General features: G+C 42.6%; 1 protein-coding gene across 4 annotated transcripts in view; it reads left to right on the top strand.

Annotated features, from left to right (window-relative positions):
* PPP4R4 (protein phosphatase 4 regulatory subunit 4) overlaps window positions 1-17175 on the top strand; it is a 118719-nt gene that overhangs the window by 64649 nt on the left and 36895 nt on the right. For all 4 annotated transcript variants that reach the window (XM_077323560.1, XM_077323561.1, XM_077323562.1 and 1 more), the window contains exons 5-11: window positions 479-552; window positions 5308-5414; window positions 8245-8352; window positions 9340-9461; window positions 10171-10293; window positions 12530-12699; window positions 14521-14640. In XM_077323560.1, the coding sequence (XP_077179675.1) occupies window positions 479-552; window positions 5308-5414; window positions 8245-8352; window positions 9340-9461; window positions 10171-10293; window positions 12530-12699; window positions 14521-14640 (824 nt within the window). The remainder of the gene's footprint in view (window positions 1-478; window positions 553-5307; window positions 5415-8244; window positions 8353-9339; window positions 9462-10170; window positions 10294-12529; window positions 12700-14520; window positions 14641-17175) is intronic.

Here is a 17175-nt window from a genome sequence, read left to right on the forward strand (position 1 = left end):
CCTGCATCCCGGTGGCACAAATGTGCATGCACGGACTTGCAGCGGATGCATGTGTGCATCCGGCAGGGGCGCAAACACGCACACATAGCATCCCCGGCGCAAACGTGCAGGCGCGGACTTGCCACACGTGCGTGTTTGCGCCCCCGCCAGATCCAAGTCCATGCATGCACGTTTGTGCCGGGGCTGCCACGTGTGTGCGGGGCCCCGGGTCTCCCTCTCCCCCCACCCCGGCACAGCGGTCCGTGGCCGCCAAAAAGTTTCGGACCACTGATTTAGGTAATACTTTACAAAAATTACCAATACATTTCCAGTACCCTGCTGAACACTTTTTAAGTCAAATCATGTAATGCATGAATCTTTTCCAAAGCATTGTAGTTGTGTCATTTAAGAATTGTGAAGAGAGGCTGTAACTGAAAGGAGTTATAAAACACCCGTGTTATAAAACCCAAATGCAAACCTATGTATATTTGCCTTGCAGGTGTCAGTAATGCATGGCTGGAAACTCTTCTTGCTGCAATAGAAGCTTTGCCGAAAGAAACCATCAGACACGAGGTAATATTTTTCTCACTTGATGGGCACAATCCAGGTGCATGCACAGGGGAGGATGTATCCTTCTGTGCCATTTTCTGAACATTTGTTCCAAGTGTTTCACTTAACAGGGGGGACCTGCAGTCTTCTCTCCTATAAATGACAAGAAAACCATTGGTAAAAACCTACCTCTGAGGATAGTGTGCAAAAAGTTCATCTCTGCATTGTTTCTCGTTTACTTTGCTGCACAACCAAAACATTATTATATTCATTTTTTTCTATAAAAGTAGTAAATCTGGCTACAGTGTGGTTGTCTTAATGTTTTGTCTTCTTAAATTAGGATGTCGCCGCTGCTGTAATGTTTTTCTTGTATATTGCATTCTAGTAAGAAGAAAAGGACTTTACATATTAATAAATAGCTATATTAATACCTCATCCTAGCAGAGATTTGATGCCATCAACAGAAACAGAATGATAAAAATCCATTCATTTTGCAATTTTTCAAATATTTGTTTAAATAAAAGCTGATAATTCTTTTGGCTTTGGCTGTAGAACTTTCTGAAATAATGAATTTGATGGTTACAAAATGCATACTATTAATTAGGCTTCAGATATCAGTATAGTTTAGTTTCAGAGTGGTCCCTTCTTCAAATCTCATCTCAGCCATGAACTCACAAGATGGCCGTAGGTTGTTACCTTCATCATTCATTTTAGTTACTGTTATGGCTGGATTCACATGTCATCCTTCTACTGAGGGTATGCCTCATTAATGGAGCAAATGGGGAAAAACAGGTTTTAAAAGATACCAAAAGAAGGAACAAAAGAAACCTGTAAAAGTTAGCCACAGCCATTGAGAAAGACAGGTTGATGTAAATGAACTGTGTAGAAGTGGCAGTGTTTTCCCTGTTTTTGTACCTACTCTCCACAAAAGCTATTGAGGAAGAATCAGCATGGATTCTTGCCTCTTGTGGCGCAGAGTGGTAAGGCAGCAGACATGCAGACTGAAAGCTCTGCCCATGAGGCTCTGAGTTTGATCCCAGCAGCCGGCTCAAGGTTGACTCAGCCTTCCATCCTTCCGTGGTCGGTAAAATGAGTACCCAGCTTGCTGGGGGTAAAACAGTAATGACTGGGGAAGGCACTGGCAAACCACCGTGTATTGAGTCTGCCAAGAAAACGTTAGAGGGCATCACCTCAAGGGTCAGACATGACTTGGTGCTTGCACAGGGGATACCGTTACCTTATAGAAGGAACATTCTGTCTGGATCAGTGATGCTTAGTATTCTTGGTGCTTGGAGAGGCAACAGTGGGAAGGCTTCTGGTGTCTGTCTCTGCTGGTGGACCTCCCAATAGCACCTGGGTTTTGGCCACTCTGTGACATAGAATATTGGACTGAATGGGTTATTGACCTGGTCCAGCATGGCTTCCCTTGTTCTTAAATCTGAGAAAATAGGCCAAGGAACACCTACCCCAATCTTTGAAGCCTCTCTAGTTGCTACTGATAGTTCTGAACCTGCTGGAACCCCACTAGTTCTCTTATAAATCTAAATAAACAGAGGTTCCTTTCAGATGTTGTCCATGTCACATGGTAGTTCCATGAAGAAGACAAAAAGATGAATGAGCCAAAGCCTGTATCAAATCATGTATGTACAATGTTCCATAAAAAATTCAGGAATTCTTTTAAAAGGAGCATTAGAGGACTCCTAATTAATCAAGTTCCACTCCAGAAGACCAGCTAATTCAAAAATGCCAAATTCAGGATGAGGAGAAACATCCCAGTATGAAAGAATGCAGTTTCCTTGTTCCAGTACAGGGATATTAGACCTCTAGATATTAAATAGCCTCACTGTTTTGGCAATGCAATGCCTCAAATCTATGAGGTTAGAATCATAGAATCATAGAATCATAGAAACAGAGTTGGAAGGGGCCACACAGGCCATCTAGTCCAACCCCCTGCTCAATGCAGGATCAGCCCTAAGCATCCTAAAGCAAAGGTTTATGGAAGGTTTGATGGTCTCTCTAGCTGAATTTGCTTAGCTTGCTAACTTGCAATTTGTGGAGCTCAGTTGTAAAGTTGTAATGTATTTATGGATAAAAATCTAAGAAATGAATGAATAAATAAATAAATAAAAATAATGTTTGCAAAGTGTCTTGAATGCTCAAATAGCATGACATATATGGTAAATATTATTATTGTTAAACATTTTTGTGGGATTTGCAAATATGAAGGTCTCAATGTGTTCTAACAAAGATTTATTCAAGGCATGAGATTTCGAGTACAAACACTCTTCGTCAGACTATGAGGAAGAGTGCTTGCACTCAAAAGCTCACACCTTGAATAAATCTTTGTTGGTCTTAAACGTGCCACTGGACTCTGATTTTGCTTTGTCAGACCAACACAGCTACCCACTTGACTCTATCAATGTGTTCTAGTTATCCAGCAGTAAATTCTTTGAAGGGGAATAACCTATATTTGCAAAGGAAAACTCGATGAACCGTTTTCTTGTACTGCAAACATGTTAATGACTAGAATCCGTCATCTTTTCTTTTTTAAAAAAATGCCCTTAATGGGTACAAAGCCAAAACCCTTGGTTTGGGAAAGACACAAAGCATTTTGGTCTAGTCCCCCTCTAATGTAATTCCATTTAGAAAATTAAATTGACTTTTCTTGCATTTCCTCCCTGGGATCAGTGTAAAACAAGATAATATTAACTTCGGTAACTTGCTGTGTGAGGATTATAATTGGCAAGATGTTTTTAGCCCTGTGTTGGAATGGCATGCAGGCCTTTTCATAATCTAATTAATTAGACTGTGAGAAAGCACTCTGGAGTTACATTTGCTGGAAATGTCAAGTCTTTCTTTTCAGGTTTGTTTCTGATTGCATATTCTTCAACCACGGGAGCTTCCTCATAAGCCACTCCTGGGAAGACAAATAACAAAACCGGAATGACTTTTGTAGCATCCAGACCACTACAATTTACAAGTAGTTTTTGTCAGAAAACGAGCATCAGGCGAAGCTTTGTGCACTGCTCCCCAAGACGCATCAGTATTCAGCACTGTTTCTTTTGCCAAACCTTGTGTTTTACGAAAGAGACACAAACCTTTTGGAACTCACCTGAACAGGAGCCATGAGCCATTTTTCTTCCAAGCTGTTATTCTACTTTTTAACCTCTCTTATCGTGAGAGCCTTTGATTTTCTTTTTAAAGTACTGGATTTGTTTCATGGCTCATTCAATAACTTTTAAGCCTAGCTTTGCATAAAGGTGTGAAGGCCCAGGGCAGTGGAAGAGGGGAGATGTTGGCATTCCATTTTTCCCGGTTTTGTTTTCCGTGGAAAAAATTCAGAAATTTCCAGGATCACTAAAAAAGCATCTATAAAATATCATCAGCATCTGGACTTTTATTGGCATACAATAGAAGACAATGTCTTTTTCTCAGAATATGTAATATGAAGATTTTGATGTCACACACTGGACAGCATTACAGAATGATAATCCTTTGGATACTGTAGAGATATATAACACATCGCGTAGATATATTTATTATTTAAATAACAATATTGTTTCAAAGACAGTCTTTTTTTCGGTGTTGATATCAAAGTATGTTGTTAATTGTATTTTGACTGCATTCGTTTCTGTTGAATCTTGTTTTCAACAAATTTGTGTTTTTAAATTCCAGTATATTATTCCTTAACTCTCAGAAACTAAGACATGTGTGCTAAGATTGTTAGCAGAGTAAATAAGGCAGTGAGGTTGCATACCCTGATTAAAGAGTAGGTAAAGGTTTATTTAGGAATTGCCATTCTTAATAGTACAGAGAAGAGGCAGATAGGAGTTAACAACATGTCTAGCTGAGAGAGAGAGAGAGACTGGATCTGTGGCTTCCAAGAAGAAGCAAGAAATTGCCCCTAGAACCAATTATGTACGGCGGTGGCTGCTCCAAGCCGGTGGCGGTTCTGTACAGTGGGGCAACATGCCCCACCACTTCCTGTGTGTATGCATGGTTGACAAAATCCCCTGGTGAACACAATCTGCCCCGGAATTGTGCGTGCACAACTCCGGGGCAGACAGATTCCACTGTGCCATGCGGGCAGGGTGGTGGTGGTGGGGTGCCTCTGCATGAGGGTGGGATAGCGTGGCAATGCTATCCCACCATCATTGGGGTCGACAAATGCTCTGTGGCACCATGATGCCGAGAAGCCGAATAAGGCGTTTCATGTCTCAGCTGGGATACCATAAGTGGTATGCACAGGCTTGGCCCAGCATGGGTGCTGATGGCACCTGCATTAAAGCGATTGCTGAAAAATCAGCATTCCCTTAACGTGGGGCTGGGAGGCGGCCAGGCTGACGGCGTCTGTGGAATCCTCTGGACCTTATTTTATGATCTGGACCTGTATCATATGATACTTTGAGACTAGAAGCTATTAACTTGCTTGTCCTCTTTCACAAAGAGGAGGAGGAGATTTGCTCTTTTGCACTACCCTTTTTTGAACTGCACTGTAGAATTTTTGTGGCATTACCCACACATGCTCCCCTCCCCCCAAAGGTTAAAGGATGTACCTCATGTCATCTGAAGTAAGGTGCAAGCTTTTGTTTGTGTGTCTGGGGGGGGGGGGGTGTCAGGTGTTGTTGTATATGTAGTTGACTAGACAGCTGACATTAGCAGAAGTTTTAACTTGTACAATAATTCCTAATGCTTTAATTTTTTTTTTTTTGGTGCTTTGCTTTTGTTTTGACTGAACTCTAGATTTATTTTCCTCCCTTCTCGTTTTTCCCCCTCCAGATCCTGAATCCTCTTGTTTCCAAGGCACAGCTTTCCCAAACGCTTCAGTCTCGCTTGGTTAGTTGTAAAATCTTGGGAAAATTAGCTAACAAGTTTGAAGCTCATATGTGAGTAGCTTGTATGTGTTTCGGATGTCCTAACAATTGAAACATCTCCACAGGGAGACAAAGGGAGCAATCCTGTAGGTCTTCTTTTTGTTCCTTGCGGCTTGCTCCCGGGAATGTGCTCCTAGGACTGCAGCCAAAGAGATGTGAATCTGTGCCGTGGGGGGAAAATGGACCACTTTCAAAGATATGTGCCAGCTTACATGGACACGAGCCACAAAGGGCTGCTCCTGCGTGGGCATTCTTATTTTCCTTTTCCACATTTGAATGAATGGCCACTCGCAATACTGCACCTGTAATCTGGGCCCCAGCATTTTCTCAAACTTTGGGGTTTTTTTTTAAGCGGTGTTCTCTGTGCTAATAATAATTTCCAAAGGATATACGAAAATAAGCTGGTTTCATCCTGATTTCTGTATTTGCTCCCACTGGTTTTCACCACTATTTGTGCGTGTGTGCGTGTATTTCTGTGTGACACTTATTAAGAGTGTTGTTATTTCTTGTGCCCCAAATTAAGGACTAGATGGTTGCATACAATGGACCTGCATGACGGCAGTTTTGATACCAGTTTCTGCTTAGTCTGCAAGTGTCACATTGTGCCAGCCTAAGCAGAGCCTCATCCTTTGCAGAGCTCAATACTCTGCTTAGGATGGCACTGTGAGGGCCGTGGTATCTTTTTGCCTTTCTTAAATTTCAGAGGATCAAGGCTAGTAACAGAAAAGCCAAAGCAGGAGTCCTGGGGCTCATGAATGTTTCCTCGTTCAAATTAGTGTTCTTCATTTTTTTCTTAGCAATGGGCGAGAGAGGTGTCCAAGAAGTGTGCCTGCTTCTTTATACAGTATGCAAATGTCCACTGTCACTCTACAGAAAGGTGCTTTTCAAAGTCCTCCCGCATTATGATGAATCTGCTCAAGCAACTAATTCTTTATCTGCCCATCAAACGGTGTGAAGATTCTCTTGATTCTTCACAGTTGCTTTCAGAATAAAATAAAAACAAACCTGTTTTGATTTTGCAGGTCGGTGCCATTTGCACTTGCATACCTCTCTGTGACTCTGGCTTAGGAACAGGTTTTGTAATGCTGTATTGCTGTAGTGCCTGGCATGATCCAATCCTAATAATTTATATGCTAATACAGCAAGAAAGCCATTTGGATGAAATCCTATGAAGCCAATTTCTTCTTCTAGTTGCAGATATCATGCCTTACAATTTTCTTGACCATTATCTGTTGGAAGCCAACCAAAACAATATAAATGAATACTGAATTGAAATGTTTTCCCACCTCTGTAACTTTACCCCCTTATTTGCCATCAGCAAGGAACTCCCCTTCAGGGGGATTCTGGGGAAGGGGGCTGCAAACAAGTATAATACCTTTGCCCGTTTTAGAGATCATGGTGCTAGCAATTATATTCCCTGCCTCTGCTGAGTCTCATTGTCTCCCTTACTCTGTGCCAGAGGGAGGAGAGAAAGCATTAACTTTGTTCTTGTTTGACTGTGTGGCAGCATCACATAGTTTATAAGGCTTGGCTGCTTGAGGGTATCACAAAGGCAATTGTGAATGAGAACACCAAACTGTGCCCATTTGTCTAATTCAGCATCATAGCAAATGCCACATAGCCTATCAAATTTAGCTCTGGAATGGCATCAACAAAGCCAAATTATAATGAAGTTGGTACATTCTCCCCTTTCTCTGGCATAGAAGATGGGCTAAAAATGGTTCAAAGTAGTGGCTTGGGACATGGTCACCACCACTACCAGGACTGTGATCAGGCAGCAGGGAAGGAGAAGACAAGGTGAGTGTGCAGATTTTGTCAGCCTCCAAGTGGGATCTGGGGTACCTCTGGAATTACAACTCATCTCCAGACTACTTAGATCAGTTCCCCTTTGGAGGGTGGACTCTATACCATTGCACCCCACTGAGGTCCTCACCAGGATTTCCCAACCTGGAGCTGGCAGCCCTATCCCCCCTCCCCTCTGGTGGTGGTTTGGGGAGACCTGGTAACCCTATTTGTGAAACTTCTTTCACTTTTATGAGATGAAAATATTTATTATAAAAAATTTGGCCCAGCCATTTCACAAACCTTGACCAGTCAGAGGAGCTCTTATGATTAAATGGATGGATACTGGAGCCAGAGCTGTCTTTCCTGAACAAATGTATCTCAATTTGTTAACTTGTAAATTAGTGGCTTCATTAAACACACCCTGCTTTTTGTAGTTGTTGCTGGTAAACATTTAAGGGTAACCGAACAATTACGGTTTGTATTTTAAGTGCATAAAAATATTTTAGATATATTTTCAACTGAATTTCATTATTAGGTGTTAAATATACAACTCTATTTGATATCACCAAATTATATTGATAGTAGATAAGAATTAAGAATTGGGTTGCAAGAATTTTGTACTCAAGTCACGTCTAAGACACATGAATGAAATCTGAATGGCTACACAAGCCAAAAATAAATCAAAAATATAAAGCCAATTTTTATATTCTCCTGTAATTTAGCAGCCTGTGATCTTGAGTGCATTTGTTCTAAAGTATTTGATTAGCACAGCCCCATTTAAATCCTTTCTCATTTTTTAAAAAATTGTGCAGTCCTTTTATAAGGGTGGTGTAGATGGGAAGACTCCAAAAGTTGCTTTATAGTTTAAGTCAGTATTCTTGTAGCACTGTGCCTACATGTAGCTTATTTATGAAAAGACTGGAAAACTTTGCAGTTATGGTAAGATGTAATACGGCAATTCCAATCCATGTCAATGTAATTGGAAACAGATGTGTCCACTACAAAGAAATCAGTTTTTCTATCCATTAATTTGGGGTTTTTTTAATTGTCTTTTTAGCATTAAACGAGAAATTCTCCCGCTGGTAAAGTCTCTCTGCCAGGATGTAGAATATGAAGTCCGTTCCTGCATGTGTCGTCAACTGGAGCACATAGCGCAAGGAATAGGGTGAGAGCAATTTGGATAAATGCTGCATATTTTATAGCTTCAGAGGAATGGTCATGTTATGTTAATATATAACTAAAAGAAGAATTGTTGCACTTTATAGTTGCCAACCACACACATGGGCAATGCGCGAGATGCTTACAGTGATGGTACAGAGTATCTATAGCAAGGGAAGTCAAACTGCGGCCCTCTAGATGTCCATGGACTACAATTCCCATGAGCCCCTGCCAGCGAACTCTGGCAGGGGCTCATGGGAATTGTAGTCCATGGACATCTGGAGGGCTGCAGTTTGACTACCCTGATCTATAGCATAAGTCTGGGATAGGCAGTCTACCCCTAGCCTCTTCATTTGGAAAGGATCTCAGGTGGCAAGTGCTTGGGAAAAGACCTATAGTATACATCTTTAAATATAGACTCACCTCTTGCTAGTTCTGTGATGTGCTTTCCCTGTCTCCACCTACAAGCTGCTCAGCTTTGGCATCACATCCCCTTTCATCATCCCCTAGCTCCTGAGTGGAGAAAGCATATAGATCTTTTTAATATAAGTTAAGTAGAAAGTAAATAATTTGGGTAGGAAGCATGTTCACTGAGCATGTGTGTTTCTCCGCCCCATCCCTCCCCGCCCGGAACAAAGATTTACCTTTATAAGAAGGTGTTTGTTTTAGAATCTCACTAATTTTGTTGGGATTTCCTTGTATCTTTTGTCTTCCCATGTGTTTATTTGGAGAGGGGCATTACGCAAGTAATTAGCATCTGATTCTTCCTGGTTTATATTTCAGTATATCCAGAGTTATTGCTTTTGCAAGTGAATTTGCGTTCCAGCTGTTTGTCTAACTATGTGGAAGTTCTTTATGAGGATGCCCAGGTGACTGTTAGGAGAAAGACAAGCTTTGTCTTGAACCTCCCAGCCTGTTTCTGATGTGCGTGTGGGTCGTATAGTAGCTGGCTTCGGTCTTTTCTGAATGTTTTGTTTTTTGTTTTAAATTATAGGACAGAGCTGACTAAAAATGTTGTGCTTCCTGAGTTGGTGGAACTAACAAGAGATGAAGGCAGCAGTGTACGTCTTGCAGCTTTTGAGACCCTGGTTAATCTTCTGGAGATGTTTGATGCAGGTATGTTTAGACCAGGGCAGAGTCTGCACTTACTTTCTTTATTCCATTGTCAATCCTGTTGAATCCAGATCGCTTTGAACTCGGGTATTCCTCTCCCCCCCCCCCATTGAAACAGGAAAGTGTTCTGCACTTAAGGTAGTTCAGGAGGGGGGGGGGAGCCAAGCCTCTTTCTTTTCTTGAAGGGGGGGGAGAGAGGAGCTAAGCAGGGAGCCTCTTTCTTTTCTTGGAGGGGGGGAGAGAGGATCGAAAAAGGCAGAGGAGGGAGGAAAAATCCAGGACCGACAGAAGTTGAGAGAAATTAGGGGCTTCTCCTTTAAGGCAAGTTTGTCACATGACCAGGTGTGGCCTATCAGAGGTTCTCTACCACGGAGCTTGCTTTCCCAATCCGGATTTGAAAAATATTGAGGGTTAAGAGCACTCAATAAAGGTAGGTCACTCCAGATCAATCCTTGCTGCAGAAGGAAAATTTAAATTGCCCCAAATCCAAACGGAAATCGCATTCTGTGTAGAGGGCGGGGACTGAATCGACCTGGGGTTGGAATAAAAGCTCCGTGCAGTTTACACCCTAGAGTTACTGCAGTTGCCGTGCTGCAGCGCTTCTTCTGCCTGCCACTGTGACATTCACTTTTAATGTGCTTCTGCCTGCATTTTGATGAAGCATCCAAGAGAGCAGCACTGCCTCACCTTTAAAATCTTCTCTATTTTTCAGATGATCGAAGTCAAACAGTCCTCCCGTTAGTGAAATCGTTCTGTGAAAAATCATTCAAAGCAGATGAATCTATTCTGGTTTCGTTATCTTTCCACTTAGGGAAGCTTTGTAACGGACTATATGGTATGATGGAGAGGACATTAATGGTTTTCCTTGTTGTGGTTGTTGTTTATCTAGGTTAGAATTAACACACTTACCTTAACGCACTGACTTCCTACTGAAATAAACAGGGCACTCCAAGCGCAACATGATCCGGAGGAATCTTGTATAATTACACGATTGAATTAGCTATCATTTCCCATCTAGGGAATGTAGGATATTTATTTATTCAAATGTGTAATCTGAATTCATCTACAAAGCTCAGGGTGCATAGTAATAGCATTGAAAAAAGATAGAACATGTCTGATTAAAATTAGTTTAAAATAGTTTTAAAAATGTGGAATACATTACATTGGATCCAGAATTACATTACATTGGATTCTACTTTCACCAGTAGAAGAGATGGTTTTCTTCCTCTCCCCATCCCTTTGGCATATACTGCACATACATAATGCTGCTCCTGGGAAACAGGTTCCCTCAGGAGGAGCATGGGGCAAAGGGAGGGACTGCGGTTAGAAGTGGGGGGGGGGGTTGGCAAAGGTTTCCCATCAGACAATTATCTTTGGATTCAGCCCAATGTAAATAGTGAACTGGTCTCTAAATCTTTGGACTCTGATTTTATTAGTCTCTAAATCACCGCCTTTTTTCTTAACCCTGCTTTGGAGGGCCACAATCCAAGCAAACAGAAAAGGGCGACATGTGTTTCGATGTCCTGCTGTCAGAATATCTTGGGGCCAGCCCCTCTCAGCACGGGATGCTGCCGTTGAGATTATCAAAATGGGCCTGCTAGAGCTAGCTTGATACTGCTGTGGTTAATCCTGGGCTGCTCCCCCCCCACCCCCGCCTTGGCCTTCCACAGGCTACTAGAGATAGCCTTTTCTTAATTCTATCATGGCCAGATCCCTCCTAAGCCCCGTGACTAAGTACACCAAGGCTCCATTCACAAATGCACTCACCTGAAGGGAGGGGCTAGAGAACAACTCGACTCGTGAGCCGATTCAACCACAGTCTTGCTAAATACCCACCATGCTCTATTCTCATGTGATTTGTGGTAGGTTAGCAGTTCCTTACTCCCAACACATTGTGGAAACGCCCACCAAATATCATCCTCCAGTATTTAAAAACCCCGGACTCTAATGCAGGTGAACCATTGCAGAGATGCCGTGGGGGTTTAGCTTGTGCTTCAAGGAAGTCATCTGTGGGACAGCACCAAGGACTGTTCTTTGGAGTGAAGAACTCCTCAAAAGTGTGAGCAAGGCCTGAAGGTGCTTGCTAGGTTGCAGCCTTTGTATTTGCAAGTGCTTGGTGGAATATAAATATATTTCCTGGAGAACTTTGCTATTTCTTCACACTGATGGGCAAACTTGGAGCAATTATGTGAGAACGGAAGGAACTAAACTCCTTTCTGGGCTAGGACTTGACCCTTCATTATTCTTACACATTCAATACAATGGTCCCTCTAGTTCAGGAACATTCTCTGCTCTTACTTGGCAATAGCTTAGCGGAAGTCTCAGGCAGAAGAAGGTCTTTTCTGGCATCTACTTTACATGGGATCTTTGGCATGCAAAGCAAATGTTCTGCTACTGAGCCTTCATCCCATAACTAACCCTCTGAGGATGGCTAGGCTGAAAGGGTGACTTGCCTAATATGCAGGTGTCAAACAGTTCAGCACTTCCATAAGGATAGATTCAAATAAGTAGCCATGTTGGTCTGAAGTAGCACCTTTAAGACCAACAAAGATTTATTCAAGGTGTGAGCTTTTGAGTGCTAGCACTTTTTGTCAGAAGAGCCTCTTGTGGTGCAGGGTGGTAAGGCAGCAGAAATGCTGTCTGAAGCTGTCTGCCCATGAGGCTGGGAGTTCAGTCCCAGCAGCCGGCTCAAGGTTGACTCAGCCTTCCATCCTCCCGAGGTCGATAAAATGAGTACCCAGCTTGCTGGGGGGTAAACGGTAATGACTGGGGAAGGCACTGGCAAACCACCCCGTATTGAATCTGCCATGAAAACGCTAGAGGGCGTCACCCCAAGGGTCAGACATGACCCAGTGCTTGCACAGGGGATACCTTTACCTTTACTCTTTGTCAGACTATGAACTGACCATCATAACAGTAGGAATGTATAAGCAAAAGTTAATATTTGTTGGTCTTTGTTGGACTCTGATTTTATAGTTCAGCACTAGCAACTCTGTTCTGTCACACCGCCTGCCTTGAAAGACCTTTTCCTGTGATGTTGCATGCAAGTAAAATACTTCTTTTGTTTGAAGGGATTTTCACCCCAGAGCAGCACCTGCGGTTTTTGGAATTCTATAAGAAACTTTGCACACTGGGATTAGAGCAGGAAAATGGGCACAGTGACAACCAGGTACAACTCCAGACGCTAGAACAGGAAAAGAAGTATATCTCAGTGAGGAAGAACTGTGCATACAACTTACCAGTGAGTGAATTTCTGTTTTTCTTCCCTTCAGACCAATCCATGTGCAGCCTGTGTGCAAGGCAGCCTTCTAAAAACCAAGGGCAGAATAAGCACCCATAACTGTCTCTTCTGGCTTTGAAAAGATCACTTTCCCCTCTATCACACTTGAACAAGAACTGTGAAACTCGCAAGGGAATCTCTGCCTCTTAAAACTGGTGTTGCTGATGAAAACGGTGCAGAATAGTTTTGAAAGGCAGAGCAATGGCTGCCACTACCCTCCTCTCTGCGCTGATTGTTGCTGGCCACAGGTAAACTGGCCAGAACTTGTTGCGATGGGCCAAACAAGACATAATCACCATGGGGACTCTGGGGCCTGGGGACCAAGCCCTATGAGAAAAGGCTGGGGGACTTGGGAATGTTCAGCCTGGAGAAGAGGAGGATGAGAGGGGACACGATTGCTGTCTTTAAGCATCTGAAAGATTGTCACCTGGAGGAGGGCAGGGAAAGGTTCCTGTTGACAGCAGAGGAGAGGACACATAGTAATGGGCTTAAACTACACGGAGGATGATATCGGCTAGATATCAAGAAAACCGTTTTCACAGTCCAAGTAGTTCAGCAGTGGAATTGGCTGTCTAAGGAGGTGGTGAGCTCCCCTTCAGTCTCCAAGCAGCAGCTAGACAGATACCTATCCTGGATGCTTGAGGCTGATCCTGCATTGAGCAGGGGTTGAACTAGATGGTCTCTAGGGTACCTTCCAACTCTATGATTTTATGACTCATGACAGGATGATAGCTGCAGGTTCTCTGTGGGAACTCATTTCCAAAGTCTTGTTTGGAAAATTGGAATTGTGGTGCAGGGGAAGGAAGAGCTTCAGCCCCCCATGCCTAGGCATTGTTTTCCTGACTTACAATAGCCCTGGTGAGTTATTTGCTGTATGGGGGAAGGGGTGCGTGTGCAATTATTCATATCAGTGTACATGGAGCACCCCAATAGGGCAAATCATACTCCCCTGGGCCTATTTCAGATTGGAAGAATAACACAGAAGGAAAGCTGAATCCCTTCCTCTCCCTGAACCACAGTTTAAATTGGGCCTGTGCAATGCTTCGGAATTATTTTTCAGTGGGGAACCTGCAGCTGCTGGCTGCAAGTCCCCATAAGGATTGCATGTTAAATATGTGTGGAACGACTTTACTTGTATAGATCTCTCCAACACATTGATCTAGAAAGTCACCATGAAAAAATGTACTTCCTCCTTTTCTAGTTACAACAGTTTTATATCATTTGCAGTACAACCCTGGGAATAACTGGGCTATGTTGGCTTAGTATATAATTTCATTTCCTTACCATTGCTTCTTCATGATCATCTTTGATCAGGGAAATGTACTTCCGTGGGCTCTGGGATATGGAACGTGGATCTCTATCTAACAAACAGCTAAAACGTCTCATATATTTCTCCCTGGATATTAGAAGAATATCCACGCGTTCATACATATAATTACATCAAGACAGTTGGGGGCGGGGTTTGAATTGTTGTATCAATGCAAAATTTATCAGCAGCCTAAAGATGCAAACAATCTTTCTTGGCATGGGTGGGGGTGGGACATGGGGGGGATTAAAAACCTGAAACCTGCAGCAGAACTATACATGCTCCCATTCTGGAATTAATTAAACCAACAATGAGGAGTAGCAATAAAACTTTGGAATGTTGGTCGTTTATGGTCTCCAACATTGTTCACTGGGAACTAACTAACTTAGCGACTTAACAGGTATAAAAGCCACTTGCCGGCATAAAACCTAATTGTGCTAATCTACACTGAAGGCTATGTTGTTTCCTGTTCCTAGGCCATGATTGTATTTGTAGATCCAAAAAACTTCAGTTTGGAACTCTACTCTACATTCTTCTGTCTCTGCCATGACCCTGAAGTGCCAGTCAGACACACAATGGCTGTTGGCTTCTATGAAGTAAGTCCAGGAATTATATACAACTTTTAGGGAAATGGTCTTTGGATTAGTTTTAATAGCTGTTCTGTGCACCAAGCCTCATTTGCATGCTTACCTTTGACACATCTGCAACATTTTTAGGTGATTTGCAATTAGTGTTATGCCGCAGTGGTAAAAAGGACCTCCAGCGTTCCCACCATGGCCACTTGTTAGGTCATTGCTCAGATGTTTAATGTGCTCTGTCTAAATTGGGTGTCCCATTAAATACAGGATTATAAACCATTCTAGTTAAAGATACTAATTCACTCCTGCACAGTTGCTCACTATTAACCCCCATTAATTTTAACCATGTGTCACTTTGTCCCTTAATGTGTTATGCGTTGGATTGCATGTTTCAGTAGCAGCTTGCATTATACTTAACATACTGGATTCTGCAGGCTGTGAATAGAGGGAGTTTGAACAAAATGCCATGTTGTGCAGGAGGCTGCAGTTAAGGAGGGAGAACTGGATAAAATCACCACCTTTGGCATAACTCCCAAGATTTCCTCTGCTACACAAAGGGGAGTAGTTTGGTCCAATTTCTCTAGCATATGGAAGACCCTAGTTCTCATCTCATCTCCAGGTGACAGAGATCATGACAATTCCCAAACGTTTAGCAGAGGCTTTTTGTAGAAAGCAGGAGGCACCTAAAGGAAGGAAAAAGTGGAGAAGAACTGCTTCTGGGAACTCCTTTTGTGAGCATATTATAAAGTCCAGCCCTGTATTTTTCCAGATATCACCACATGGCTTGTCAAAATTGACACTGGGCATAATCCAGCAAAATCAGACTCTTTACAGTTCTCTCTCTCTCTCTCTCTCTCTCTCTCTCTCTCAGAGCCCCACTAGTACAGACCAGTTTCCCTTTAGTCATCATGGCTAGCAGCCACTGATAGATCTACTCTCCATGAATCTGTCTAAATCCCCTTTTAAAGCTGTCTATGTCTATGGCCATCACTACATCCTCTGATAGTGAATTCCACATTTTAATCACTCTATGTAATGAAGTATTTCCTTTTGTCTGTTATGAATATACTGCTTATCAGCTTCATATGATACCCTTGAGTTTTAGTATTTTGGAAGAGAGAGAAAAAGTTATCTTTGACAACTCTCTCAGCCTGTGCATATAAACATTTATCATGTAACTTCTTAGTCGTCTCGTTTCTAAACTGAAAAATCCGAGATATTTCAGGCTTCAAGTTGTTTCTAACTTATGGAGACTCAGTGAATTAATAACCTCCAAAATGTCTTATCATTATCAGCTTTGGTTCAGGTCTTGCAAACTGAGCGCTGTGACCTTCTTGATCGAGTCAAATGAGTGGAGATTTATGGGGCTAACAAGAAGTCACTTTTAATTACTTCTTTTCACAACTGGGAAGGTGTTTGCCATTAATCACGAACTTTACATTTTTATTTCCCCAGTGTTTTTACAAACGACAACTGAACCCATAGGACTGATTGGCTTTTCTAGCAAAGAATTGTCATCATACTGAATATTTGGGCTTTTGAGACTGTTACTAATTTGCTACTAATTTAGTGACAGATTTTATTTTCCTGGGCTCCAAGATCACTGCAGACGGGGAATGCAGCAAAGAAATTAAAAGACGCTTGCTCCTGGGGAGGAAAGCTATGGCAAATCTAGACAGCATCCTAAAATGCAGAGACTTTACCCTGCCAATTAAAGTGCGTCTAGTCAAGGATATTGTTTTCCCAGTTCAATGCATGGTTGTGAAAGTTGGACCATAAGGAAGGCCGAGCATCAAAGAATTGAGGCTTTTGAACTCTGGTGCTGGAGAAGACTCTTGCAAGTCCCTTGGACTGCAAGGCGAACAAACCGGTCAGTCCTAGAGGAGATCAGCCCGGACTGCTCCTTGGAAGGCCAGATCCTGAAGATGAAATTTAAATACTTTGGCCACCTCATGAGAAGGAAGGACTCCCTGGAGAAGAGCCTAATGCTGGGAGTGATTGAGGGCAAAAGAAGAAGGGAACGACAGAATGAGGTGGCTGGATGGAGTCACTGAAGCAGTCGGTGCAAACTTAAATGGACTCTGGGGAATGGTAGAGGACAGGAAGGCCTGGAGGATCATTGTCCATGGGGTCGCGATGGGTCGGACACAACTTCGCACCTAACAGCAACAACAACTAATTTACTTTCTCCTTATATCTTTACTCTTACAATCCCTGTTCAATTGTCTGAGGAAGTATCCATGCACATGAAAGCTCACACCTTGAATAAGCCTTTGTTGGTCTTAAAGCTGCCATTGGAATCAAATTTTGTTGTACATCTGATAAGATGTTCTTGATGGCTTGCCGCAAGTTTTCCACCAAACACTCTAACCATCTCAGTCCCTTTTTCCATTTAGGCTTTGGATGGGAACAAAGAGGGTGACAGAGAGTGATCTGTGGCTGTGTCAGTCATCGGCTAGCTCATCTAACAAGTTACTGGGGGACATTGGGTCCCGCAGAGCATTCAGAAATCCTACTGGATGCATAAGTCTCCTTGGGCGAGTATAAATCTGT

This window comes from Paroedura picta, chromosome 2 (assembly GCF_049243985.1).
Source record: "Paroedura picta isolate Pp20150507F chromosome 2, Ppicta_v3.0, whole genome shotgun sequence".
NCBI classification, from domain to species: domain Eukaryota; kingdom Metazoa; phylum Chordata; class Lepidosauria; order Squamata; family Gekkonidae; genus Paroedura; species Paroedura picta.